General features: G+C 38.0%; 3 protein-coding genes across 4 annotated transcripts in view; 2 read left to right on the top strand and 1 right to left on the bottom strand.

Moving 5' to 3' along the window:
- Positions 1–1,623: 1,623 nt before the first annotated feature.
- On the top strand, positions 1,624–13,693 carry stxbp2 (syntaxin binding protein 2). Of its 2 annotated transcripts, none has more exons than XM_087173475.1 (19): positions 1,624–1,707; positions 4,481–4,530; positions 4,607–4,688; positions 5,299–5,375; positions 5,467–5,542; positions 5,715–5,818; positions 6,321–6,469; positions 6,552–6,636; positions 7,281–7,411; positions 7,539–7,646; positions 8,257–8,314; positions 8,414–8,479; positions 8,692–8,772; positions 10,462–10,603; positions 10,812–10,918; positions 11,002–11,100; positions 11,194–11,279; positions 12,707–12,864; positions 12,977–13,693. In XM_087173475.1, exons 1-19 carry the CDS (start codon positions 1,671–1,673, stop codon positions 13,054–13,056), a joined length of 1,776 nt encoding a protein of 591 aa, XP_087029601.1. In that variant the 5' UTR covers positions 1,624–1,670; the 3' UTR covers positions 13,057–13,693. The 2 variants fall into 2 exon arrangements, with proteins under 2 accessions (XP_087029601.1, XP_023260088.1); XM_023404320.2 differs by having other exon boundaries at positions 12,704–12,864.
- Positions 13,694–13,824: 131 nt separating this feature from the next.
- LOC111653667 (uncharacterized) lies at positions 13,825–21,017 on the top strand. Its single transcript, XM_023404310.2, has 15 exons — positions 13,825–15,170; positions 15,611–15,725; positions 15,815–15,909; positions 16,013–16,153; positions 16,276–16,420; positions 16,604–16,773; positions 17,144–17,314; positions 17,501–17,645; positions 17,745–17,920; positions 18,084–18,212; positions 18,393–18,546; positions 18,637–18,776; positions 19,174–19,356; positions 19,643–19,681; positions 20,211–21,017. The coding sequence occupies exons 1-15, from the start codon at positions 15,135–15,137 to the stop codon at positions 20,670–20,672; spliced, it is 2,301 nt and encodes a 766-aa protein (XP_023260078.1). The 5' UTR covers positions 13,825–15,134; the 3' UTR covers positions 20,673–21,017.
- Positions 21,018–21,337: 320 nt separating this feature from the next.
- The window catches only part of LOC111653718 (myosin heavy chain, fast skeletal muscle-like), a 10,849-nt gene continuing 6,235 nt past the window's right edge, over positions 21,338–25,951 (bottom strand). Inside the window, exons 25-39 of the mRNA XM_087173471.1 lie at positions 25,623–25,949; positions 25,380–25,506; positions 24,935–25,053; positions 24,410–24,606; positions 24,117–24,300; positions 23,857–24,022; positions 23,639–23,763; positions 23,152–23,460; positions 22,868–23,071; positions 22,654–22,779; positions 22,363–22,533; positions 22,119–22,223; positions 21,945–22,040; positions 21,724–21,855; positions 21,338–21,454 (exon numbers count right to left, since the gene is read on the bottom strand). Of these exons, the coding sequence (XP_087029597.1) occupies positions 21,434–21,454; positions 21,724–21,855; positions 21,945–22,040; positions 22,119–22,223; positions 22,363–22,533; positions 22,654–22,779; positions 22,868–23,071; positions 23,152–23,460; positions 23,639–23,763; positions 23,857–24,022; positions 24,117–24,300; positions 24,410–24,606; positions 24,935–25,053; positions 25,380–25,506; positions 25,623–25,949 (2,409 nt within the window). The 3' untranslated portion in view covers positions 21,338–21,433. The remainder of the gene's footprint in view (positions 21,455–21,723; positions 21,856–21,944; positions 22,041–22,118; positions 22,224–22,362; positions 22,534–22,653; positions 22,780–22,867; positions 23,072–23,151; positions 23,461–23,638; positions 23,764–23,856; positions 24,023–24,116; positions 24,301–24,409; positions 24,607–24,934; positions 25,054–25,379; positions 25,507–25,622; positions 25,950–25,951) is intronic.

Below are 25,951 nucleotides of genomic sequence, written 5' to 3'. Positions count from 1 at the left end.
GATCAGAAGGTCAGTGCCCCACAAATAAAGTATTTGTTAAAAAATATTTCCTTGAATTTACTCCTTTGTTGACTCCAGTTACAACTACCCTGACTCTGTTTATTTTTCAACACTACACAAAGTTAGAGGCTAAACGCCACCTCACTATATCACCTAAAATAATAAAATTAGTACAAGATTGGGTTAGGGTTAGGGTTACCTAATTCCTGGGTATGGTATTCATTTGAAAAATATGTATTACCAGCAATTGCATGATAATACCCTATTTGGAGGTGGAATGATGTTACTATGGTATACTGTGATGCTACAGCGCTGTTGATTCTCTGGCTCCACTATATTTGCGAGTTTAGTCCTGAGTGTCACAGAAATTTTGTGTTGATAGAGATACAAACTTAACGGTTGCCGAGTAATGCTTGTTTTAAGAGCTAACACTTGTTCTCACATGCTTCAGAATCACAGTTTATAAATCATTTTGAATATGACATGAGCCTCATCAGACCATCTCCCAAGTATGAATTAGAGAACTGTGCTTGGCTTGTCCAAACAATCTGAAGTCTTTGATGCATCCTCACAACAATCATGCCTAACAAACTGCTGAGCTCCTCATCCATCATGATGAGGTGATGACATGGTTTTCCCAAGGCCCATCAAATGATACCCTCAAATATATTTGGCAATGAAAAGTGGCCAGTTGGATCTCTCACAGTGTGTCTCCTGAGACACTGGCAAGAAAGAGTGTGTATTTTTTTCTTGCAGCTGCTTCTTATTCATAGCTGCCACTCATTTTGAAAGTCCGAATCAAAATATGGTTTAATTATATTTTATGATGTCATTGGCTGATAAGTACTACTACTGCTTTGTTGAAAGCCAAGAGATTATGTTTCATTGTACTCATGAATGGATGGATTGGATTTCTGAATGGGCCAACAGGGCACAGGCCCAGAGGCCAAGGGATCAGGATGCCTCTTGACCAGAACCTCTGTATGAAATGACAGTTCTTGCTGGAAAGTCAACCAAGCCACTACAGAGGGGCACAAAATGACCACAAAGAGGCACAAAACAAGTATAATTTGGCAAAAAATGTCACAGAGGAGATGCCATCATCCATAAACAGACAGAGAATGAGTAAATACAAATGGAAAACAACTAAATAGAGACACAAAATGTCTTAACAGACACAAAAAGAGTAGAATATATGCAAAATGAGCACACAGAGATGCAAAAAAGCCAAAGAGAGTTGGAGTAGACAAAAAATTACAACAAAAAGAAAATACAATACGACTAGAAATAGGCACAAAATGAGAATTAGTAGAAGAAAATGACAACAAAGATTCTAAAAATGACTTATGCTCTATTAAAACATCCATGGTCCATTCCCAGCTGCCCATTGTCTCATCCATGACTGTACTTGATCCAGGCCAGACAAGTTGCCGTGAATCTTTAGAAACAACCAGAAATTGTAAAGGCTTTGTTTCAGATTGGAATAATTCAGAATTAATGTAGCTAAACAGATATATTATTTATTACAGCCATAGACTGTGAATGAGATGTGTTCTTAAAACAACTGTGTCAGACAGTAGGGGGCAACATTTCACTGTCAAAACCTCTATGCCTTAACCATACAGGCTTTGACAAGGAAGTGACCGACGAGGCAGCAGGCTGTTGTCAAGATGGCACCGACTGGGCTAAAGGCGGTAGTTGGAGAAAGTAAGTGACACATTCGTTGTAACGTATCTGCTTTCATAAGTTTATTACAACAAAAAGACACAGGTCAATTAATCGAATTTAATTGCGTAGCAGCTTCATAAACTGACGCTCTACGTATAACACAAAACACTGCTGGAGATGTCGGTCCGATAAATGTTTCTTCCTGCTCGAGTCCAAATTAAAATACTAACAATACCGAAGAAAATAATGTTAGTCGTGGATAAACAAAAAAGCAGTGTTGTTGCTTTGCAGGACTTGTTAACAATATTGTCTGAGGGGAAGTGGTGGCTTGTTGTGATATTTGGCTGACGTTAAAAGAGAAAACATCGCGGCGTTAGCAGGTGTAATTGTGACAGTCCAAGTTTTATGCTAACGTTAGCTAGCTAACCTAGAAGGAAGTTCAGAAACTTCGCTTGTGCTGGACTAAATTAACTGGCACATTTATGCGGTAAACTATTAAACATCAACAGAATCACAACTTTTGTTACAAAACGTCATTAATACTTCATAAAATCAATAAGGCTTTAAAAGTAGTAGTAGTAGTATTAGTAGTAAATATTAAGTCATACGTTGTGGTTGTGTGTTACAAGTCTCTACAACGACAAAAAGCTTTGTATAGTTATGTAATGATAATGTTTATTATGCATGTTTTTTTTCATATAATATTTTAAGAATTGAAATTAAATTATTGTTGTTTTAACCTACTTATAATGTCAGCACAATTTTTTCTCTATGCCAAGGGTTAGATGTCACTGCAACTCTAGATTGTCTTCCTGTATAAAAGTAGGAGTGTGGTGTGAACACACCCTCACTCAAATGTGCTGTAATCTTATGGTATGTACAGGTAATACATTTAACCCTGAGCTTGCTCAGGATTCAGAGACCAGACCAGCAACTAACTTGCTCTTCTTGTAGGCCTATAACCTAATTATTTCTATAAGGTCTGGAATATACACCTTCATTTCTTTGAACTTGCTACCAATTTAAATATAAAGCATTTGCATTTGCGCTGGACTTTGGAAATCTATAAATGATGTTTGAATGGTGGCATGTGGCCAGGTCTTATGAGCTTGATCTGATGCTCAAAAATATTGTTGTCCATATAACTTGAGTAAAAGCATGGGAGTGCGCAATCGAAATTGTCATAGCTGACAATGCCAAATAAACTATAATCATTATTAATAAACTCAGAGAATAGACATAATAAAGTCAGGTAAGACCTAATGCAGCATTCTGTTACAAGCAAATCAGACTTGTGTCATTTTCATTTAGATATTTTTCTACATTTTAAAAAAGAACAAATACATGGACTGAGATGGCTTGATGGCTGTCTACTTTGATGTAGGAAACCCCAGTTACAAGTAGTCATATTTTCCAGTTCTCTGTATGGAAATAGGTTGGACAATGCAAGAAAAATCATGAATGTGATTCATTTTTTATGGAAAAAGCATAAAAATGATTTGTAATCTTTCTTGTAAGTAGTAGTACATGTACATCATTTGTTGTAAGCTCATATTATGTGATTCTGGCAGAGTGTGTTTTTGAATGTATGTTAGTACTGGATAGATCAAAGTTCTGTCATCTTATTTTGATAGTCCCGACCCAGAAACAAATAAACATTATCCACCCCATAAACACCAATTATTGTTTCTTAAGCAATTCATCATGTAGTGATTACTATGAGTGAATTAAACTTACTATGAGTGAATTAAACAATTGTGATGTCAATTAGTAACTGATATGGTAAGAAAACCTAAAACAATGAATCATACGCATTAGGGAATTACTGCTGTGTTAACAAGGAAGTTGAGTGAAAAACATATCACATCAGTGTAGTTCTTCATTTTTATGTCTCTTTCCACAGTCCTTTCTTCTGTGCACTATTAAAACACTGGCAGTTAAGTGTTAAGGGATTGAGGACATAGTTTTAACTATTTAGCAGAGGTGGTAACTCTCTCAGATCCTGGTGAGAAGATGATGGCCTAAACAATAGCTACAGTAAATATAATGGCTTTTGCTGTGTGAAATAGTGCCACTGCTGTATTACCCTGAAAGTTAATGTTTGATCTGAGGGCCTTTTGGCCAAGCTGGCCCACCTGCACTGTAAAACACTGTAGGAGACCCTCAGTTCTGCAGTTTGTTTCATCAGTAGTACCATACCTATATATAGTCGGTGTAACAACTATGCTGTTGTCTGATCTTCATTCTCTAATCTCAAGAGTATACAACAAGGAAGTTTCACCCAACTGACTGAGTTGGTAAATACAAGTGCTAAATATGGGTTTGTTTGGTTCCTGATTTTTAGAGTTTTAAACCATATCTGACTTAACCTTTTAATTTAACTGTGTTTACAGATGGAAATTCCCATTTAAATTCCCAACATTTCAACTTGCCCTTTTTATCTGTCTTGTAAACTGTAGGCATCAATAAAATCTTTCAATAAAGCCACAAATATGTTCTTTTACCCTTTAGCCACTGGTTTGCAATAGATTATATGCCACACTTTGTTGTACTTCATAGAGATAAATTTGACCTAATATGACTTGTGTAAGAGAGTTTTGTGACTCATAGCTATCACATAAAATACTATTATGTTGTAATATTACCTCTGTTTTACAAACGGAATTTTTATCACTGCATTGAAGTTGCTGCTAAAAGTCCAATACTTGTTAACTGTTTTACCTAACTTTTTTTGTGCCGAGATTGGAATTTTTCCTCAGATGTTATTGATAGTTCTGTAATAATATATTAATCTTTTTCTTCCCTCCTACAGAAATCCTCAATGGGGTCATTAAGAGTGTGAAGAAGGATGGAGAATGGAAGGTAATAGTTTCCCGATGAGAATTAAGAAACCCCCTGATTTTATCATACGGAATTTAACCCTGTTTATCTTTTTCAGGTTCTTATTGTGGACCACATGAGCATGCGAATTCTGTCCTCTTGCTGCAAGATGTCTGACATTTTGGCAGAGGGGGTGACCAGTAAGTATGCAGATAATTAATGGTTGCATACACAAGAGATCTAACTTTAAAAACCAACAGATACACTTGTTCAAGTGTTGCTTTACTTCTGCTAGCCTCTTCAAACTGCCTTTACAGAGCAATGTTTAGAGTAGGATTTTGGTAGTTCATGTGCGATGTGTTGTCCTGGCTACATACAAAATGCTCATCCTGTTCTGTACATTACACCTGGGTATATGTAATCTTTCTCAAGTTGAAAACGCCCACTGTCCCCATGGCATAAGTGATCACCTACTGATTTGATGAAAATGAAGATACGGTTCGCATCAGTGCCCCTTCACTCACCAAATCACAATCAAAGAAAATCTGGATTTGTATTTGTGAACAGTTTTACCATCCTATTTAAAGTAAGAACCAGTTGGTTGAGTTTCCCGTGGGAGATTGATGTTGTAACCTTCTAGGAGTTCCATACACAAATGAAATTAATCCCAGCATTTACTATATTTTATATTACTGTGTTTAACTTCACATAAAAGTAATGATGTTGATATTTTATTTGCAGTTCTATGTGGTATTGGTAAAGTCAGATTGTTAAGATTTAAGCACAATTCCTGCTTTTTCTGCTTTTCAGTTGTGGAAGACATCAACAAACGCAGGGAGCCCATCTCTAGTTTGGAGGCCATTTATTTGATTTCACCAGTGGAGAAGGTTAGCTGTTGCCCTTTTCCCTAGAGTTGCCTCTATAATGTGATTTTTCTCATATTCTTAATCTTTAAAAAAAAATTTTTTTCAATTACAGTCTGTACGTGCTCTCATTAATGACTTCAAAGATGCTGCTTTTACTTACAAAGCAGTACACATCTTCTTCACTGACAGTAAGTCTTTTGTCTTTGTGTGTGTCTGTGCACTGTATTCTGTGCAAATTTGTACCATTCATTTCATATAGAAATTCCATGAAAAACATACAGTGCTCAAACCTATATCAATCAGTTATTTTAAAATTTTCTGTGCAAAACATTGACGGTTTCACAATATAATTTTCCACAGCTTGCCCAGATGGTCTCTTTGCTGAGATTGGGAGATCCAGAGTTGCCAAGGTTGTCAAGACTTTAAAAGAGATCAACGTTGCTTTTCTGCCGTATGAGTCCCAGGTAGGGATTTATCTCCTCTTTGCTCTTAATTTTTTGGCCACATTGTTCTTATTCACTTTCATTTTAACTCTAAACAACAGCAGCTGGGAAAATAATCTCTTACCTCTAGCTACAATATGCTCTATGTTCTTCAATAGCTATTCATTAATTTTGTCTGTGTGGTATTTGGTGTGGGGCAGGCAGTGTTCAGTTGGTTTATCAGAGCCTTTTCACTTAAATTCCTGGCTGCTGAAGCTGAAAATTAGGCTGATGAGAGCAATAAGAGTGCAACAAAAGTTGCAATCCATGAAAACCAAAACATTGAGCTGAAAGACGAGCTTGAGAAGTGCTAAAATGCTCCATAGAGTTCAGGGGAACTGTAGAGCGGGGTCACATGTCTCTGTGGGTTCATCAATATGAACACAATTTCACATTACACACAGTAAGTGTTTCCATTGTTAATGTAAAAATATTGAATAGTGTAGATTGACTGTTGCGAATATATCAATTCCTCTCCCTGCAGGTATTCTCCGTGGATGACCCGACATCCTTGTACTCTTTCTATAGCTCCAAGCCGAATGAAGAAAAAGCCAAAATGATGGAGAATCTGGCGGAGCAGATTGCAACTCTGTGTGACACGCTTAAGGAGTACCCTGCAGTCCGTTATCGCAAGTATGGAAGGCTTGCATACACTGGAAATAGTTTGCTACTGAATTTATTTGGTAATTCTCTACTGCATCACTCTGTTTTTCAGGGGACCAGAGGAGAATGCTAGACTGGCTGAGGAGGTCCACCAGCGCCTTATTGCTCACAAAGCCGACAACCCAAGCATGGGAGAGGTGAGGAACTTCTTAGACCCACCATCCACAACAAACCTTGTCTGTTTTACTCTATCAACAAAATTCTTCCTCGGAAAATGATGATCTGAATTCTTAAACTGCTTTATCTGCTAAACTTTTCTAGTACATGAGAATACACATCCTTTGGGATTCTGCTGCTCTTTACCTTCACAGGTTGTGGATGTCTCTGTGGTTTCTGGGTTTAATTTCCTGTTGATTATTTTTCTCACGCTTTGCTGGATCTTCCCCTTTTTTCCCTACTTCTTTTCTGTCTTTCTTAGCTGACATTTCCTTGCTCCCGAGATGAGTCTTAACAGGCATGTATTACTGTTCTCTTTTTGCTCCCACACATCTGAAGTGCATTCATATGCAGCGCGGTCTAAGCATTCTCTGTATATATGTTTTTTTACTGTGCTGTACTTGAAACTGCAATTTTGCTGAAGTGCTACCTAATGCTGCATCAGATGGTGATATTGAACTTGGATAGATAAAAGCTGACAAGACTTTCACTACATGACAAGTTCACAAACATATCAAAGGACCTTATATGCGAACTAAATAGATCCTCATTTGTTGTGCACACGTGATATAAACCTTATCTATCAGTAGTATTACATGACATCCTTTATGTTAATTGGTTTTAGGGTGCAGATAAGGCGCGATCACAGCTACTGATTGTTGATCGTGGGTTTGATCCTATCTCACCTATTCTGCACGAGTTGACCTTCCAGGCAATGGTCTACGACTTGCTAGATATCAAACAGGACATCTATACGTGAGTGAACATCTGTATGATACTATATTTGGGATGCTGTTCCTTTTTTTTTTTGCCAGGACAGTGTGAATACTATTTCTCCATACTCATTTGTGTTGAATGGATGTGCTTGTTTTATTTGTTTAAGGTATCAGACAACCGGCATTGGAAATTCAAAAGAGAGAGAAGTGCTATTGGATGAAGATGATGATCTCTGGCTACAGCTCAGACATATGCACATCGCAGATGTCACCAAGTAAGTCTGTCACAACTCGGTGAGGATATCTGTGACATCTTCACATGATTTGGTGTCACCGTCCTCCTTGCCAACATGTTGTGGTCATTGCTTTCACTTGGTTTTATGTTACAAATTGAAAACAATCACTTCACCTTCTGCTGAGTTTTCTCCTCGGCAGAAATTGTATATTGTACCATGCCAATAATTAAAAGTATTAAATTACATTGTTGTGCCATATTTGGTGGAGATCAACGAAAATAATTAATTCATCTAAGATTGCAGTAAGAAAGTTGTCCCAAAGGCAATGTAAAATGCCCTCTGCTTGTCCATGTAAAAAGCTGGTTTCATAATTTTAAATTTCCACAAAGCACTGAGTTGGTAAATTTATGTCTGCCATTTTCTTTATTATAAGTTAAAACACAAAAGTTAGTGGAATGACTTTGAGAGGACGTATGATAACTGATAAGTGTGTTAATAGTAAGGTAATAGTAAGGTAAATTTTGATTGTATTGACCTTTTCAAAAACATCAAACTAGATTATAATTTGATTTCTCAGTAATATTATTATAACTGATTAAATGTGATCGTACAGGAGGTGACTAATCATTTCCCAAACCCACTGTTGCAGGAAAGTGACAGAGCTGCTTCGTACCTTTTGTGAGAGCAAGAGAATGTGCACTGACAATGTGAGTGTTCATGTGCAATTATTACAGATGTCTATGACATAACATGAAAATTATTTTTATGTGAACATGCAATTTTGGTAAAAATGTTTTGCGTTTCAGGCCAACATAAAAGATCTCTCTCAGATGTTAAAGAAGATGCCTCAGTATCAGAAAGAGCTGAGCATGGTGAGTGGGGTGAAGAAGAGCCAACTTTTCACCTCTCATAACAAATCATCTTGATTGAGGGAAAATCATCATATAAACATATCTTAGATCAGAGTTGTCACTCTTGCTTGTAGCTTTGAAAAATAATTTATTGGTTTTCATTGTCATATGTGATTTTGTACAACTTAATTCATAAATAATAACAATTAATCTCAATGTATTGTCATTCTCAGTATTCTACTCACTTGCATCTGGCTGAAGCTTGCATGAAGAAGTACAAGACCTCTCTTGATAAGCTTTGTGAAGTGGAACAGGTCAGTTCTCTCTTGGGGTGTGCAATTAAAATTGGTCATGTTTTGACAGTATGACAAAAAACATCATTGTCATCGAAGCAACAAACAGTTCTGATATAACAAAAACATTTTTGTTGTGTCTTCAATTATACTGTTTAAGTCCATTTTATTTCATGTACAGTTTCATGGCAATGAGATGAGTGAAGCTATGGTTGTCCTGTACATATATAATTGAAGGTATATATAGAAGCGTGATAATGTTCCCTGCAGAGGAAGATGCCTGTAGGCTTGGCCAGTACACGTAATATTCTTGGAATTGCACTGCTCATGCATTGTTGGCAAAACAGCCTGTCAGTCTGTAGCTTTTATATCACAAGGGATCAACTAGAATCCCCCACTGTGTTAGTCACTGACAGTAAGTGTCTTGGAGAGAATGTCTGACATGGAATTATTCCATTCTGCTCAGTCCACACACTAAGTGACCTCAATGTGATAGTGTCTTTATTTATAGCTCCTCTGGGGTATGTTCAAATGCCACTGGCATGGCCTGGTAATATTTAATGGAGAATCATAATCGTAATATTGCATAAGAAGCTTGGGACCTTACATGAACATCCATATATCCACACACATGCAGAAGAAACTGTTATGTCATTACTGAGTGTAAAGGCATTTAATAACACATACATTTACTACGTGGTAATGTAGAAATCCCTCCATCAACAGGAGCCTGGGATAAAGCCCTGGTTTAGAACAGTACCAAGCCTCAGTGTGTTTTTTGTATGTGCTAGACATGCTTTGTCTCCCCGTTGATATGTATTCTGTCATATTTAGTCCTGTATCCGAGGAGCCACAAGCACACAGGAAATGATAAGCTATGCATGGTTGTGGCATTATAAAATACAAGTGTTAATGGGGCTCTTTTGTATGAGTGAATCACTTGGCTTCACTAATGGATTGTCAGCATGTCTGAAAGCTGCCTCTTTAATCCAGTGGCCATATTTTGGCTCTAAGATGGACAGTGGGATCCAAACAGCAGCAGCTCTCTGTCAGTTTCCATTTGTTTAAGTGTTTTACATTGTTTGGGCAGCCCAATACAAATGTATGTGTGTAGCTTTACAAACAATGTGATGTGCTATTTTTTTATGTGCTTCTCTAGCCATTCTCTACATTCAGTTGACCACAAAATGTTTTGTTGTTGATTGGCCCTAACAAGGTTTAGTCCAAATTCATTATTAAGCTTAGCAAGAATTTTTAGGGAGGTCACACAGGGCCCAGGATTGCAATAAAGGGAAATCCCAAAGCTAGATGTAAGTATAAAAGCCCAACTTATGGGCCACTATTTGTCATTATTTTTGACACAGTTAATGGATTATACACGCAACTCTGGAAGTTTTCTGTGCAATTTAGGACACTTTCTTTTATTAAAAATAGTTTTTCGTGTCTAAATATTTTGATTATAAAGATTATTTTACAGTGTATGTAGTACCAGTATTAAACTTTTTAAGAAGTTTAGTTAAAGAGTAATAGTGCTACTCTTACAGGCATAGTGTGGTCATGAATGAGGAAGTGATAAAAAATAGAATGAAGTTGAGAAGAAAATAATCACGTGTCAAGGACCCTGTGAGTTGTCGGTCAGCTGACTTGAGTTGTAATTGGTAAATCAGATTCCAGTAACAGTTAATAATTAACCATGGGTGTCTTCCACAGGACCTGGCAATGGGAGAAAATGCAGAGGGGGAAGCCCTGAAAGATGCCATGAAGAGCATTGTTCCTGTGCTCCTCAACAAAGAAATCGAGGCCTATGACAAAATCCGCATCATACTGCTGTTCATATTCCACAAGAAAAAAGGTGTGCCCTTGTTACAGCTCTTACTGTCTTAACTAATACAACATTTTAATAGCAAATTGTTTTGAACAACGAAGCATACTTGTATGTGTTTGTGGCTGCTAATTTGAAGGGTTAACATAAGAAAATAATGATATTGAGTGAATAGCAGAGAATCAAGTGTTACCATCACCTTAAGCATTTTTAAATTAGAGTCTGGTTATCCATATAGGCATCGGGGAGGAGAACCTTGCCAAGCTCATCCAGCATGCAAATATACAGGCTGACAGCAACATCATTACCAACCTGCAGAACCTGGGCTGTAACATTATAGCTGGGGTAAATGTTTTGAATACAGTTTGGCTACAGTCTCAATTTTGTGTACTACTGGGATTTTTTACACAAGTTGTATTGTTTGTTAGGGCTGCAATGCTGGGAAAACGCTGCCAGAACGGAAGGAGCGCACAGAGAGCACATATCAGCTCTCTAGATGGACACCTATCATCAAAGATGTCATGGAGGTATAAAAGCCAAAATCAGGTTTCAGGTGTTGGTGGTACACCTGCTAAGTCTTGCTTTCAGCTTTTGACAACATCTGTGTTTCTGTATTGCAGAATGCCATAGAGGACAAACTGGACAGAAAGCAATGGCCCTTCATCTCTGATCCTGCTCCAATCAATACAACTCAGACTACAGTCAGGTGCGTGTCGGAAACAGAAAAGAACATTTTTATCATGCATGAGCACCACATTGTTAACTTAATCAGTTTGTGATATATAAAGAAATACATTATGTTAAAGGAAGAGCATGATAGCTAAGAAAAATACTTTTCTCATGTTCCAAAAATAAAAATTTCCATTGTTTTGACTTTATTTTAACCAACAAAAACATTAACTGGGAGAGCAGACAGATTGTTGTTGTCAAATAAAAGCTTTTATCCCTGTAACTTAGCTGGAGCTCCAACCCACTTCGTCAGAAGTGAGTTGGAGTTGAAAAGGTGAAATTAAGCCAGTTTTGCCTTGAATAGTCTGTAATCCCCCAGGGAATACCCACCATGATGATGGTGCTTATACAAACCACCCTGATGAACCTGGCTTCAGTCTTAATCTGTATAATGCACAATGCTTGTCTCCTTCCTTTTTAGCAAAGTGCAGAATTAAAGCTGAGTACTCATTAATATTAACACTAGAAGATAGCCTAGCTATATACGGCTGGCTATATAAAACTGGACATGGCAGTAGGAAAAGAGGTAAATTTGGCCTCTTCTGCAACATTTTGACACTAAGTATCATACATTGTAAGCAAAGCATTACAATGAAATATAAATATAAGTGCAGCTGACCGTTTGCCTCCAGACTGCTGATACCTTTTTCTGTCTTGGACACACTGTCAACAGATTCAGATTACAGATATATTAACAGATATCACATTTTATTAATCAGGGTCAGTTTCTTCACAATACTGTATCAAAGAGGAGCACATCATTACATTGCAGTATAGGCTGTCACTACTCTTCCAGCACTCAAATGTTACATTTTTAACGGCTGTTGGCTGTATTAACTCATCGTTTTCTTTCTTTCTGCCTGTCACTTCTACCTTGCTCTCAATAAAACAACGTTTTAAAAAAATTAGCCACACTTTTCATTTTAGTGAAAGTCTCAAAGACTCAAAGTGCTACAGTAACATATAACACACAGTACGCCAGAAAACAGGAGGGAGCTCCGACACCTTTGAACTAAAAATGTAGCAAGGTAAAACATGGAACCGAAAGTCAAGCCAAACGGCCCGACCTAATTTTTCATATTATTTGCCAGAAACACAAGTCTATCAACATGATCCTGATGAAGTTTGGCTCTCTTTTTATTAACAATATTATCTGCCGATGGTCTGATGTGATTATAGAGACTATAGACTACATTTCAAACAGGTCATTACGTTCGGTCCCACGTTCAAACGAATATTCGAATTTCGAATAAAAAGTGACAGCCCTATTGCAGTAGTTGCTGTTATTGGATATGATCAATGATGGATCATTATTAAAAACTGAAACTGGCTGCTCACAAACAGGCCTTAGTTTTAGTAATAGTTACTTGTTGCTCAATTATTGTTGTAATTCTTTTACAGCAGTGCACGTTTTGGACACTGGCACAAAAATAAATCTCCAACAGAGTATCGCTCCGGCCCTCGACTTATTATATTTGTGATTGGTGGTGTTTCACACTCGGAGATGCGTTCTGCTTATGAAGTCACTCGAGCCACTGAGGGGAAATGGGAAGTGCTGATTGGTAAGCAATCACTGCATCACACAAAGGCCACAATTCTTGTATCTGCTTCCTTCAGATTTGCAGCATTCACAATGTTTTGCTTTAAATATAAATATAATTATCTCTTTGACAGGGTCATCTCACATCCTGACCCCAACCAGCTTTCTTAATGACCTGAAGAGTCTGGACCAAGTTCCTAATCCTGATTGTTAGATAGTTTGATCCTGGACAGGGAGGAGCACACTGGAATAAGGGTTTAATCTTTCATTCGAGATGATCAGTTGCTGGTCTTCTGTCGCACCATCTCTTGACAGCTGAAGTGAAGCATGAAGAGAAATTTTAGATGTAGCCATGAAAGGAAAGATTTGTGATTCTTTATTTTATTTTAGAACGTTATTTTTATTGTATGTTGTGAATTGGGATCTGTATACTGCTGTGATTGAAATTGTGTTAAAATATTTAATTAGACATTAATAATATTTTGATTATTGTATTATTCTCATTCAAATTCTTATTTTTGTTGTTGTATTTTTGATTGCCCCAATCTTGTCCTCAAAAACGACGTAATTTCCACAAAACTGGATCATCTTATACCAAAAATCTTCAAGTATAATGTAGATGTACATAAGTCAATAGAAGTATGTATCATATTCAGTCACATTAAGTGTGTGATATCTTTTTTCCCCTCCTCTAGAAAATGTAATCTTAGATAAAATGTGTCAACTGCTGTCTTATGATATCTTGCACATTTACCGTATACCTTAATATATTGCTGGGAGCAAGTGTGGTGGGTGATTGTTTCTTTGTTGTTAAAAATGAGTAATAAAAGAAACATAAGATTTACTTTAAATTGTGTCTTGTGAATGGTATTCCAGAGGACTTGACATAAAAAGTTACTTTAAATGGGTAACACACACAAACTGATCCCAAAGTCAGGTTTGAACTTCAATGCTATGGATTATTTTGAATCATTGTGGAGATCTTTTGACTTTGGTATCTTATGTAACCACCTTTAATATGCTCTCCTAAAATCCTTGCTTTTAAGAGAACATACGTTTATTGTATGTCTTTGTTCAATATTCACAACTATGCTCAACAGACCAACCAACCTATTATTAATTCATCAATATGCAAGTGTTTATATCCTCATGACTTTAAATGTTTAAAACTGTAATCTGTTAGTATTTGATGTTTTTATTTTTATTAATTTTTATTATGTTTTTGGGTTGTCTGTCCGTCTGTCCCATTGTCATGATCATGATACCTCAGTAACACCTCGAGGGAACTTCTTCAAATTTGGCACAAACATTCATTCGGACTCAAGGATGAACTGATTGAATTTTCGTGTTCAAAGATCAATGTCGCAGTGACCTCACCAAACAGTTTTGGCCTTGTGAACGCAATATCTCAGTAACACCGTGAGGGAACTTCTTCAAATTTGGCACAAATGTCCACTTGGAGGCAAAGATGACCTGATTAGATTTTCATGGGCAGTGATCGAGGTCACTGTGACCTCACAAAACATGTTTTTCGGGTATAAATCATTAATTCATACGCTAATTATGACAATTTAACTCTTTGTTATAGTTCATTTAATTACTATCATGCTTTCAGTACCATTTTCACCAGTTAATCTCATCTGACTTTATATTTTAAGTATGTTTGTATATATTGTTTTTCTTTACATTGTTTTCATAGTTTTTTGTTTGACCTCAATTCCTTATTCATTAATTATAACCAGCCAAAATGAACCCTCTGTACAAATGTAAAAAATCTTTTGTATCCTGTTGATAGAGTTTATCACAACAGTGGCAGTCTTGTTTCTCTCAGGCATATGCCTGCTTGCACCACGTAATGACAATGTGGGGGGTTTAAAATGCAAACGTGAACTTTAAGTAAAGTGTTAGATCATAAGGCTGAACATGTACACCTACCCGTGAAAAAGATCATCCCTCTCCATGTTGAGGATTATGTTTTCATCTGGGATTACAGATGGTAATATTAAGAACGGGGCACTGGTTGGGTCTTAATGGCAATGGGTTAATACTCAGGACTTAACTCTATTTAAAAGCCTTCCACCAAGCCGTTTCCAGTACACATTTGGACTGGCATCAATCATCATCATTTCCATTGCTATACAGTAGTTATGTTCAAGAAGTATTGAATGGATTCTCTGTTGTTTACAGGAAGTACTTTTATGTAACTTTCTGTACTAGTTCACAGTTGCTCTCGCTTTCAGTTGGGGACCTTTTCTCTTTTTTGTATTATTTTTTATAATAGCAGCTGCTGAAATGGAATCAAAATCGGACACTACCAACACTGTGGAGGTAGGTCCTTTGTAGCATAAGATTAATTTTTACTTTTGATGTTTGGTTCTTATTTTTGATTCTCATTGTATATAATTAAGTAAGGGTTAGTTCGAGAAAGTAATCAAGTCAAGAGAAGTAAATATTCTGTTGTATTGTCTGTTGTATTTATTCTTCTGCATAGTATGTATTTTATCATAATGTAATATATCGTAATTGACATTTTGATGTTACATTCATATTTTACATTGATCCCAATCATGGGCTCCACAAATTTTGCTGTGATATGGAAAGTGTGAAAAGGAATAATTATTATTCTGTTAAGATTTACATTAGGCGATAAGCCACAATGGTCTGGGATAACTGATTTAGTGCCAAGGCCAACAACATTGCCTATAACCTGACATAGTTCATATATATTATTTCAATATTTGCTCATTCTTTTGTCCCATGGTCAACAGGAATCTCCAGAACAGGAGCAGATCCTCAACATAATGAGTTTCACACAGCGGGGACGAATGGATGAACAGCGCTGCACCTTGAGTCCTGTTAAAACAGCACAAATCAAAACTACAGGTTGGGACAGTAAACACACAGATCCCATTGGCATTGTATGTGTCCTTTTATAGATTGATTGTTGATGCTTTCACCCCTGTCCCCCATAGGTTCAAACCATGAGTTGTCGTCCCATACCTCAGACAACAAGCAGGGACAGCGCCTTGATGACCTCAAGGTGTCATTGCCAGGGTTTAACAGCAAGGTACTTTGCTTTAGGTTGTAAAGGGCTGAGTGCAAGTCCCTTCACAGTTGGTGTAATGAATAAGTGACTGAAGTCTACTCCAAAATGTGACTTGTTTTCTAAGGGACCTCAGAGTGATAACCATCACGGCTCTGCACCTCAGATCTCTGTGACCGAGAGTACTCCAGATAGAAACAGGAAAGTTCTCTTACCAGCCAACCAATTACAGGTTCCCTCTCAGAGTGACTGCTCCAATTCCATAAAGGTCTGTTCTGTTCCATTATGTCAATCTGATTCCTATAATCATTAAAGATTTCTTATACTGACTTGTGTTATTAAATGTTATTCATCCTCATTTGGTCAAATCTCACTGTATTTGTGTAATAGGAAGAATCACCGGATGAACAACAAAAGTTCATGAAAATGATCAGCCATGGACAGCGTGGACGCATGGATGACCAGCGCTGTTCCTTAAATCCTAGCAAGAGTGCTCCTTGCACACCTAAACAAACAGACAGAAAGGTTGCTTCAGGTACATTAAAACTCATTGTGTTCAAAATCTCTTTCTCTGCAGACATTTCCAGATGTGTGTTGCAGTTTTTGCAATTGTGATTTTTAGATTCAGGTTCAAACAAGTTGCATTTTCAATTTTAAAGTTCATTGTCCACATAGTTCCTTAACAATTTCACTGGTTTTCATATTTCATCTTCTCTAGTTCAAGATACTGAAATGTTATTCAACCTCTTGACCAACACTCAGAGCCAACGGCTCGACGACCAGAGAGTTTCTCTTCCGTCATTACCAGGATTACAGAAAGACAGAAATGACACATCTACTGCAGGAGGAGATTCAAACTACTTGTGTTACATGGTCTCTAAAGTCCAGGTTGGAACTTCTCATTTCAAAGAACAAAATATTTTAAATTTTTAACAGCAATTGATGAAAGTACTAAAATACTATAGTACTGTTGGCTTTGATTTTAAATGTTGCACAAATATGAAACTAGATTATGAACAAAATATTACACAAATAAAACATAATTTGTAGGATGCCACAAAAAGCCAAACAGCCATAACTTTACAGACTCTTGTAGTTTGGATGTACAATGCTTCAAAATCTTTTTTTCATGGAAACATCATGTCAAAGCTTGTTATTATCTTAAGCATTTACTCAATGCTCTTTGGAACTTTTGGTGTTTAAAAAGACAACCTCTTGACCAAAAAGGCTAAGGCATCCTGACCTAATGCCTTTTCAGGGTTCCAGAATGGATGACCAAAGGTGCTCGCTACCTCAAATCCGAACCCCGGACAGCCAGTCTTCACCTAAAAAGGATGTGTCTGGTTTAAGCCCTCCACGCTCAGCCTCCTTCAGCCCCAGTTCAGACATAGAACGACCAAAGAGCAAAGATAAAGCATCTCAAAAACAGGTATATTCTCAAGTCACTGCTATCATTTCTAAACCCAGGAGATAAATTACAAGAAAATAACAACATCCACATATTAAAACATTAAAGTCTTAAGTTCTGCAATCTGAATATTGATTTCTGTTTGCATATAATTTATTTTTCACATTTTTACTTCACTGACTTACAGAGGTACTTTACACTTTTTAGGTCTTGACTGCAACTGATCAGGAAGATTTTTTTAATCTAATGAGTCATTCCCAGCGTGGGCGAATGGATGAACAACGATGTGTCTTAAATGTTACTCCCCAGTCCACACCGAAACACAAGCCCAGTCAGAGCACCATGCCCAAAGGTTTGAATCCAAACAAGTTTGTCTTTTTTTCTTGCATTTAATGTTCTTAAAATGACAATTTCATTGCATTTTCATGTGTGCTGATATGTCTCTTCCTAGGTCCAGATTCTGAAAAGTTCCTCAACCTGCTGGCCAACTCTCAAGGCCGACGGCTTGATGACCAGCGAGTGTCTCTTCCTTCATTGCCAGGGATACAGAATGGTGGTACCACATCAACATCAACTGCGGCAGAGATGGATGCAAGCTACCTGTGTTACATGGTCTCCAAAGTCCAGGTTTGCCCCATAAATAGCATGTTGTAAAAACCATTGTGTCTTTTTCATTTTGTTCCACAATGTCTTTACATGTTTTTTTTTTATAGATATAGATTATTTTTAACAATGCATCCAGGTGCTTTGATCCAACATTTCAACAGTGAATCACATTTTACTCCTACAGGGATCTAGGATGGATGAACAAAGATGTTGTGCACCCCAAACCCTCCAGAATCCCAAATCAGACACATCTGATGAAACTCCCCGGACGTCTGCCTCTTTAAACCGTGACAAAACCGACCAACATCAGCAGGTGACATGCCATGCTGCTCAATACACAGCTTATAGTTTTGCCAGTGTGTCTATTGTCTTGATCCCTTAAAAAATTGTAGTTCTTTCATTTTGTCCTCTTTACTTTTTTCAGTGGCTGCCTCCAATGGCCAAGTTGTTTGTCCCACTTCTCATTGCATTTCTTTCTTTAAATCTTTTTCAGGACTCAACTCCAGCTGAGCAGGAGAAGTTTTTCAAAATAATAAGTAAGGCACAGGGTGGACGTATGGATGAGCAACGTTGCTCTTTACAACCGGGCAAAAGTAACCCTGCCACCCCCACACACAATGGAAGTGCTTTGAATAACGTACCCACAGGTCAGAAAAACACACAAGGCACGAAAAGGTCAAGTATGTGTTTTCTGCCACTGAAATGTCACGGAGATAACTCTTAGCTCTTCGTAACAGGTGCAGAGGCTGATGCATTCTTCAAAATCCTTGCCTCCAGTCAGGCACGACGGCTAGACGATCAGCGTGTTTCACTTCCTACCCTGCCAGGCATAAGTGGGAATTCTGAACGAAAAGAAAATACAAAGTCTGGGAATCCAGTGAGTAACACAACTTATTGGTAGTGTGGAAATAAATGAATATTGTCAAATGTTGCTAAATGTTATTTGTAACATGCCCACAAAGTGAATGGTATGCAGATCATGATTTGTTTTGTGTCAGTGTGCAGGCAAATTGTTGTGACTACAGTACTATAATTCATGGCAGAAACATACTGCATACCACAAGTCCCCCCTATAGAATAGCTCAGCTGAATAGATTTTTTAGGAGTACCTTTACATCTCGAAATTAAGTTAGGTTATTATGTTAAGTAGAAAAGTATGTTAACATCAAAATGTTTCCCTTGAAACAGCTTTATGTCCATTTAATAAATCACAGCTATTATGGTGGAATATTTGACGACTCAACTGCCTTTCGTTTTCATTTTTCTTCTGCAAGGCTCGTCCACCACACATCACTGTTGCTGAGAGTACACCAACAACACCAAGGAAGGACTATTCCAGACCTACCTCTCAACCCCAAATGGCTAATGCAGCATATGGCTCCCCCAGTGTCCTGCCAAAATCTGCTTCGTTTACGCCTGAAACAGAATATCAGAAGAATCTAAATTCCCCAGGACAGGTAATTTTTCTTTTTCATTAGTAGTGTGACTTCTGGGAGAGAGAAAAAAAAACTTTTTTATAGTTTAAAATGTATTGTTCTGTAACGATTTTCACTGAAGGACACCAAACAGATAAAAGTGAAAACACTTGACACTTAAGTAAGCAAAGAACTTGGGTCCAGCTTGTAATGATTTGAATAATAACTCCATGTAGTTTGCAAATAATAAATTAAAAAGGCTAAACAAGATTTACTGAAACACTTTGTATTGAACAATGATTTTTTTTTTTTGTTTGTTTTTTTACAGGTGACAGTGAGGGTGTCCATGAGTTTCACACCACAGCAGGTAAGACAGACAGACAGACAGTCAGACAGTCAGACAGACAGACAGACAGACAGACTGACTGACTTTCTTTATTTTTCTTTATTTCTTTATTTCTTTATTTCACTTGATCCAGTGAGGGAAATTGTTACAGCAGACTGGGGTTAAAAATGAAAACCCACAGCTGTTGAATGTGTGTAGAGCCAGATATTCATACTCAAAATATATAAAATATACAATATAAACATCAAAAACAGCATTTAATAAAAATAAGAATACGAATAATATATACAGCAGGACGGTGTGCAATTAATAAAGGTTGGGGTGCAATAAGAACTGTGCAAAATGACAGTGTATAATAAATGCAGTAAAAGTATAATATAGACAAATGGTGGTGCAGCAGTGTGTTCACCTGTCATACCAAGGTGAGTTATTGTAGTGTTATGGGGAAAGGTAGGAATGATTTCTGGAAATGTTCTTTGTGACAGGTTATTGTCTTAATAAAAGGTGTGTGGCTTCATCAATGCTTATTTGACTCTTTTATCTCTCAAAGGGACGGGAGAATGATGATCAGCCATGTACATTCCCAGAGGTCTTTCTCACTCTAGGAGCCCCAGGAGATAACCTTGTGATTCCTCTGAGCCCAGGACCTGGAAGACCCCTGTCCTTCAACTTAAACCTTGTCCCAAAAGAAGATGTTAAGTCCAGGCACTGCTCTCCAAGCCATGCAAGTCCCAGGAAAGCCCGCTCAAGACCATCATCTCCCAACCCAGGTGCAACCTGTAAAGCATATACTGTAAGTTCATGCACAGATGAACAGGGGGAGCTTGTGACCAGCCCCATCAGTCCAGATGAAGACTGCTTCTCTCTGATTGAGAAGATTCATACAGCCCAGATGCAGAAAGGAGGGCAGAAATATAAAGGGGATCCTGGAAAGGGGAGGGAAAAGGCAGACCAAGGAAAGGGAAAGGGGGGTGGAAAGAAAAATAGAAAGGATGGTGGCAATAAACAATAGTCAGGTATGCAACACTGTAAATCATCTATTGAGGAGAACAATAGAGGTCAAATGTGAGCTGCCAGTAATTGGCTTGGACTGTAACTAATGCAACAATGTTTATAAAATTGTATTTTTGCTATTCATATGCCCACACTGATATATATATATATATTGTGTAAACAGCTGTGGTGTAGGTGAGATGTAAATGTAAATGCAGTGTATGCACTTAAAGATATTACTACTTTAGCTGCTTATCCAAAGAGAGAAACTCTAGGTAGGCTGCAATTAAACCCGCAACTCTAGCAAACTGTGTGAAACTGAAAAAGCAGTATAACAATAAAAAATAAAAATACCTTAATTAAACCTGATTGCCAGTTCATGTTTGCTCTTGATTAGTTGACCCCCATGATTGACAAATGAGCTTAGAGCCTACCTGTACCATTTTACTACAACACCTGTTTTCTATAAATCGCTGGTGCATCTCAACTACAGCACATGATGGAAAAGATGTGTAACATTTGCTCTTAACTGAACTTGCAGCTATATGATTAGCAACAATTTGTCAGTTTGGTCATCATAAATGACACATATTGTTTTAATAGTGTTATCCAACTGTTACCTAAAGTAACTTGGTTATGTAAGTTAAGTATGACAGACAAGTAAAAAAGAAAAACGAACACAGGACATTTTTAACATTTATTGAAGATTTACACAAGAAAATTCTCAAGGGCTCATATTGTATGAACTTGATTGAAAAGCCTCAGCTGGAAACTTGTATCTCATTCAGCAGAGTCACTTCCCTGAAAGTAAAACAGATAATTAGAACTTGTAGATAGTGTTTGTTGGGATGTACTATCATAGCAATATGGTAACATTTACTATATACTGATGAAAAAAGCATTTTATGGAATGAGAAAACCAGAAATAAAGCTTTATACAGAGTGATGTTGATCTGTTATCAGCAAAATAGCTTGTGGAAAAGCATACTGCAACTAGTCATTTCTTTCAGAGGTCATTATGTAGTACTCATGGTTAATACATGACACTATCAAAGAGAATGTAAAGATACCTTTCCAACATCACGGCTCTTGGCTCTCATCTTGTTGACCTGGGACTCAGCAATGTCAGCTCGCTCCTGAGCTTCCTCTAGCTCGTGCTGGACCTTCCTGAGTTTGGACATGTGAGTGTTGGCCTGCTCCTCCTGTGAAGTTATATAAATTAATTTGTTAATGGTGATATCATTTTTAATTCAACTGTAAATGATTGGTCATATGAATGTAGTTGACTCACAGCCTCCTCAGCCTGTCTCTTGTAAGCCTTGACTTTGAGCTGCAGCTTGTCCACCAGATCCTGGAGTCTATGCACATTCTTCTTGTCCTCCTCAGTCTGTACAAATTAAGAATTGTCACTTAAGGAATGTTGTAGCAGAATCAAGCAGTTATTATGGCAGTAATTATGGTTTACCTGGTAGGTCAGCTCCTTCACTCTCCTCTCATATTTGCGGACTCCTTTAACAGCATCAGCTCCACGTCTCTGTTCAGCTTCAATTTCAGCCTCCAGTTCACGCACCTGTAATGTGTTTATTAAAAAAATCAAAGTTTTCTGAAAATATTCGAGTGCAGAGAAAGTAAGGCAGAGTTTTTCTATGCATTTTAAAGTGTATTTTTCATTCTTACACTAATCTGTGAGCATTATATACAGATCATACCCTGGACTCCAGTTTCTGGAGCTGCTTCTTGCCACCCTTCATGGCGAGGTTCTCAGCCTCATCCAGACGATGCTGCAGGTCCTTGACTGTGACCTCCAGGTTCTTCTTCATCCTCTCCAGGTGAGCACTGGTATCCTGCTCCTTCTTCAGCTCCTCAGCCATCATGGCAGCCTGAAATTATAAAATGTTTTCCAATTAATTCATAATCAATAGGAAAGTAAGTAAACTTAACATCATCAGTGCATGTAGTAGACCAAAAAGATAACAAGAGAGTTGTAGATTTAAACTCACATCAGTGATGGCCTTTTTGGCCTTGTCCTCAGCATTTCTTGCTTCCTGAACAGCATCATCCACCTCACCCTGAATCTGCACAAGGTCAGCCTCCAGCTTCTTCTTGGTGTTCAGAAGACTGGTGTTCTGAATGTTTAAGACAAGTCATGTTTAATATAATTTACATAACGTATTTTCAAGAACACTAGTTTCTTTAGAATGAATGGAAAGAAACCTGAGAGTGAAGCAGTCCGACACGCTCACTAGCATCAACCAGCTCCTGCTCAGCCACTTTGCGTCCTCTCTCTGTCTGCTCCAGAGCGGCTCTCAGCTCCTCAATCTCAGCAATCATCAGGCCATTTCTGCGCTCCACCATGACAACCTGCTCCTTCATGTCTTCCTGTCCTCTGACAGCATCATCAAGGTGCAGTTGGGCATCCTGACAACATAAAAAGTGTTGATATTAACTTTCTCTACTTTCCAACAGTTTATTTAATTCAGCAATTGCACAAAACTCACCTTGAGCTGTCCCTGGACATTCCTCAGTTGTTTCTGTGCTTCAGCAGCCTGCCTGTTGGCATGGCTCAGCTGAATCTCCATCTCATTCAGGTCTCCCTCCATCTTCTTCTTGATTCTCAGGGCATCATTTCTGCTCCTGACCTCTGAATCAAGAGTGCTCTGCATGGAGTCAATCACCCTCTGGCTGTTCCTCTTGATCTGCTCCATCTCCTCATCCTTCTCTGCCAGCTTCCTGTCAACCTCACCCTTGAACTGGTTGAGCTCAAGCTGAATACGGAGAATCTTGGACTCCTCATGTTCCAGTGTGCCCTGCAAGAAAAGTCAGCTAAGTATAACTACATACCAAAATGAGTACTTTGTCAGTATGACAAAACAAATTTGAAATTAATTCCTTAATTTCTTAAAAGACTAATGCCATAGAGCACCATTAGAGCAACAGTAAATTAATTGTTGCAATGACAAACAAATGAAAAGTAAGAGGTAATACCTCTGCTTCCTCCAGGGCAGTCTGAATTTCCGCCTTCTCACTTTCTATAGTCTTCTTGGCTTTCTCCAGCTCATGGATGCTCTTTCCAGTCTCACCAATCTGTTCAGTCAGGTCTGAGATCTCCTCTACAGAGAAAATATAAAGTTCACCATTGTTAGACACCTCACAGCTGGTAATAAATTATTATTTGCATTTAACGTAGATAACAGTTGACATACGCTGCAGGTTCTTGTTCTCTCTCTTCATGGTCTCCAGCTGATCCAGAGCCTCCTCATAAGAGTTCTTCATCTTGAACAGTTCAGTGCTGAGAGAGCGAGCCTCCTTCTGGGCTCCTTCCAGCTCTGCCTGGCCCTCCTCATACTTCTGTTTCCATTCTGCAAGGACCTAGATTTGTATAGGTTAATTAAATGATTGATTACTACTTCAGGTATGTGTTCTTCAGATAAAATTGGTTTTGATTTCCAGTTGAAATATTTACCTTATCAAAGTTCCTCTGCTTCTTGTCAAGGTTGGCAGCCAGACTATTTGCTCTCTCCACATCAATCATGAGGTCCTCCACCTCACCCTGCAGCCTCTGCTTGGTCTTCTCCAAAGACGCACACTTAGAGTTGACAGCCTCAATGGATTCCTCAGCGTCCTGCAGGCGTTGGGCAAGCTTTTTCCTGCAGTGAACAATGTGTTTGTATTTAGTTATACAAAAATAATAATGAATGGTAAAATATTGAGTTAAAAAAGCATTTATTTGTTAAAAAGTGGAAAGGATTCATGTACTTGGCCTCCTCCAGCTCCTCAGTGCGCTGGATAGCATCAGTCTCATATTTGGTTCTCCACTGAGCCACCTCGCTGTTGGCCTTGGACATTCCTCGCTGCAGCTCAGCCTTGGCCTCCTGCTCCTCCTCAAACTGCTCTCTGAGCATGTCACAGTCATGGCGGGCTGACTGAACAGCATGGGCCAGGGCATTCTTGGCCTGTGAATTTATCATAAAAAGCATGAAAGTATTAATTAATTCTGTTAACATACTATAGTACATACCCAAAACACAGAACATAAAAAACAAATTAATGTTTTTTAATCAGTGTCTAATGTATCAAATTCAGTTTACGTTTAAGTAAGGGGCTTCACTTATGCAGTCAATTTTTAACAGTGGTTTACAGTGTATAGATCTGTCTTTCACCCAGGTTTCTAACCAGCCATGCCTGAGATGTCACTGGAGATATCATACTTGATAAATAGATAGACACCCTTTGCACATGTTGCATTACAAAGTGGATAATACAAATGTAAGATCTTCGTACCTTCACTTCTTCCTCAATGTGTCTCTTAAGCTCTTCAATCTGCTGAGTGTACGCCTGTTTGCCTCTGGTGAGCTGGGAAATGAGAGCTTCCTTCTCCTCAAGCTGGCGAGCAAATTCACCTGAATGAACAAGAGTAAGAATAGGATTTGAGTGACTTTTTTCATACCTAAAATATAGTTGAAAGTGCTTTCCATTATACCACAACATTGTCAGTTTTCTTTAAATAGTACTACATACATTACATAACAACAGGTAACAAAACATTATAACCTGTAACATGGGATTTCCATAACCATGCTTTTCATTACCTACAACAGTTAAACGTCAATTATTTGAATAATTACTATACCTGTACAAATCAAAGTAAACCAGTTTAAACATTGCAATACTTTGTATCTGAACTAATTAATCTATTATTACACATTTTGCATGTTAGGATACACACCGTTCTCTGTTTGCAGTCTTGCCCTCTGTGCACTCATGTCATTGAGCTGGCGAACGTTTTCGTCATTTTTGGATTTAATTTCACTTAATTGATCTTCAAGAGTACGGCACATTTTCTCCAGATTACCCTGTAATTAACATTTAATTGACGTGATCATTATTTGGATATTCGGAAAACTGAAATTGTAAGTGGTTGTAGTTTTTTTTCCTTTATTTATTTAAACTATTGAAAAATACAGCATACTTTTGCTTTGGCAACAGCCTCCATGTTGCTGGAGAGGTCGTCAATCTCCATCTTGTACTCGCTCTTCTCCTTCTCCAGCTTCTGCTTGACACGCTGGAGGTTGTCAATCTGCTCTCCCAGCTCTGCAACACTATCAGCCTGCTTCTTGCGAAGAGCTGCTGCAGTAGCTTCATGCTGCAGGGTTGACTCTTCAAGGTCACGACGAAGCTTCTGGAACTCAGCCTCACGTTTCTTGTTCATCTCAATCTGAGCGGCTGTTGCTCCACCAGCTTCCTCAAGCCTCTCACTGATCTCCTCCAGCTCCCTGGAGAGGTCAGCCCTCTGCTTCT

Source organism: Seriola lalandi, unplaced genomic scaffold (assembly GCF_002814215.2).
Source record: "Seriola lalandi dorsalis isolate HSWRI2012SDOR001 ecotype SW California unplaced genomic scaffold, Sedor1 jcf7180002054240, whole genome shotgun sequence".
Lineage (NCBI taxonomy): Eukaryota > Metazoa > Chordata > Actinopteri > Carangiformes > Carangidae > Seriola > Seriola lalandi.
The sequence above is the reverse complement of the archived record's forward strand: the minus strand, read 5'-3'. Positions and strand labels throughout refer to the sequence as shown.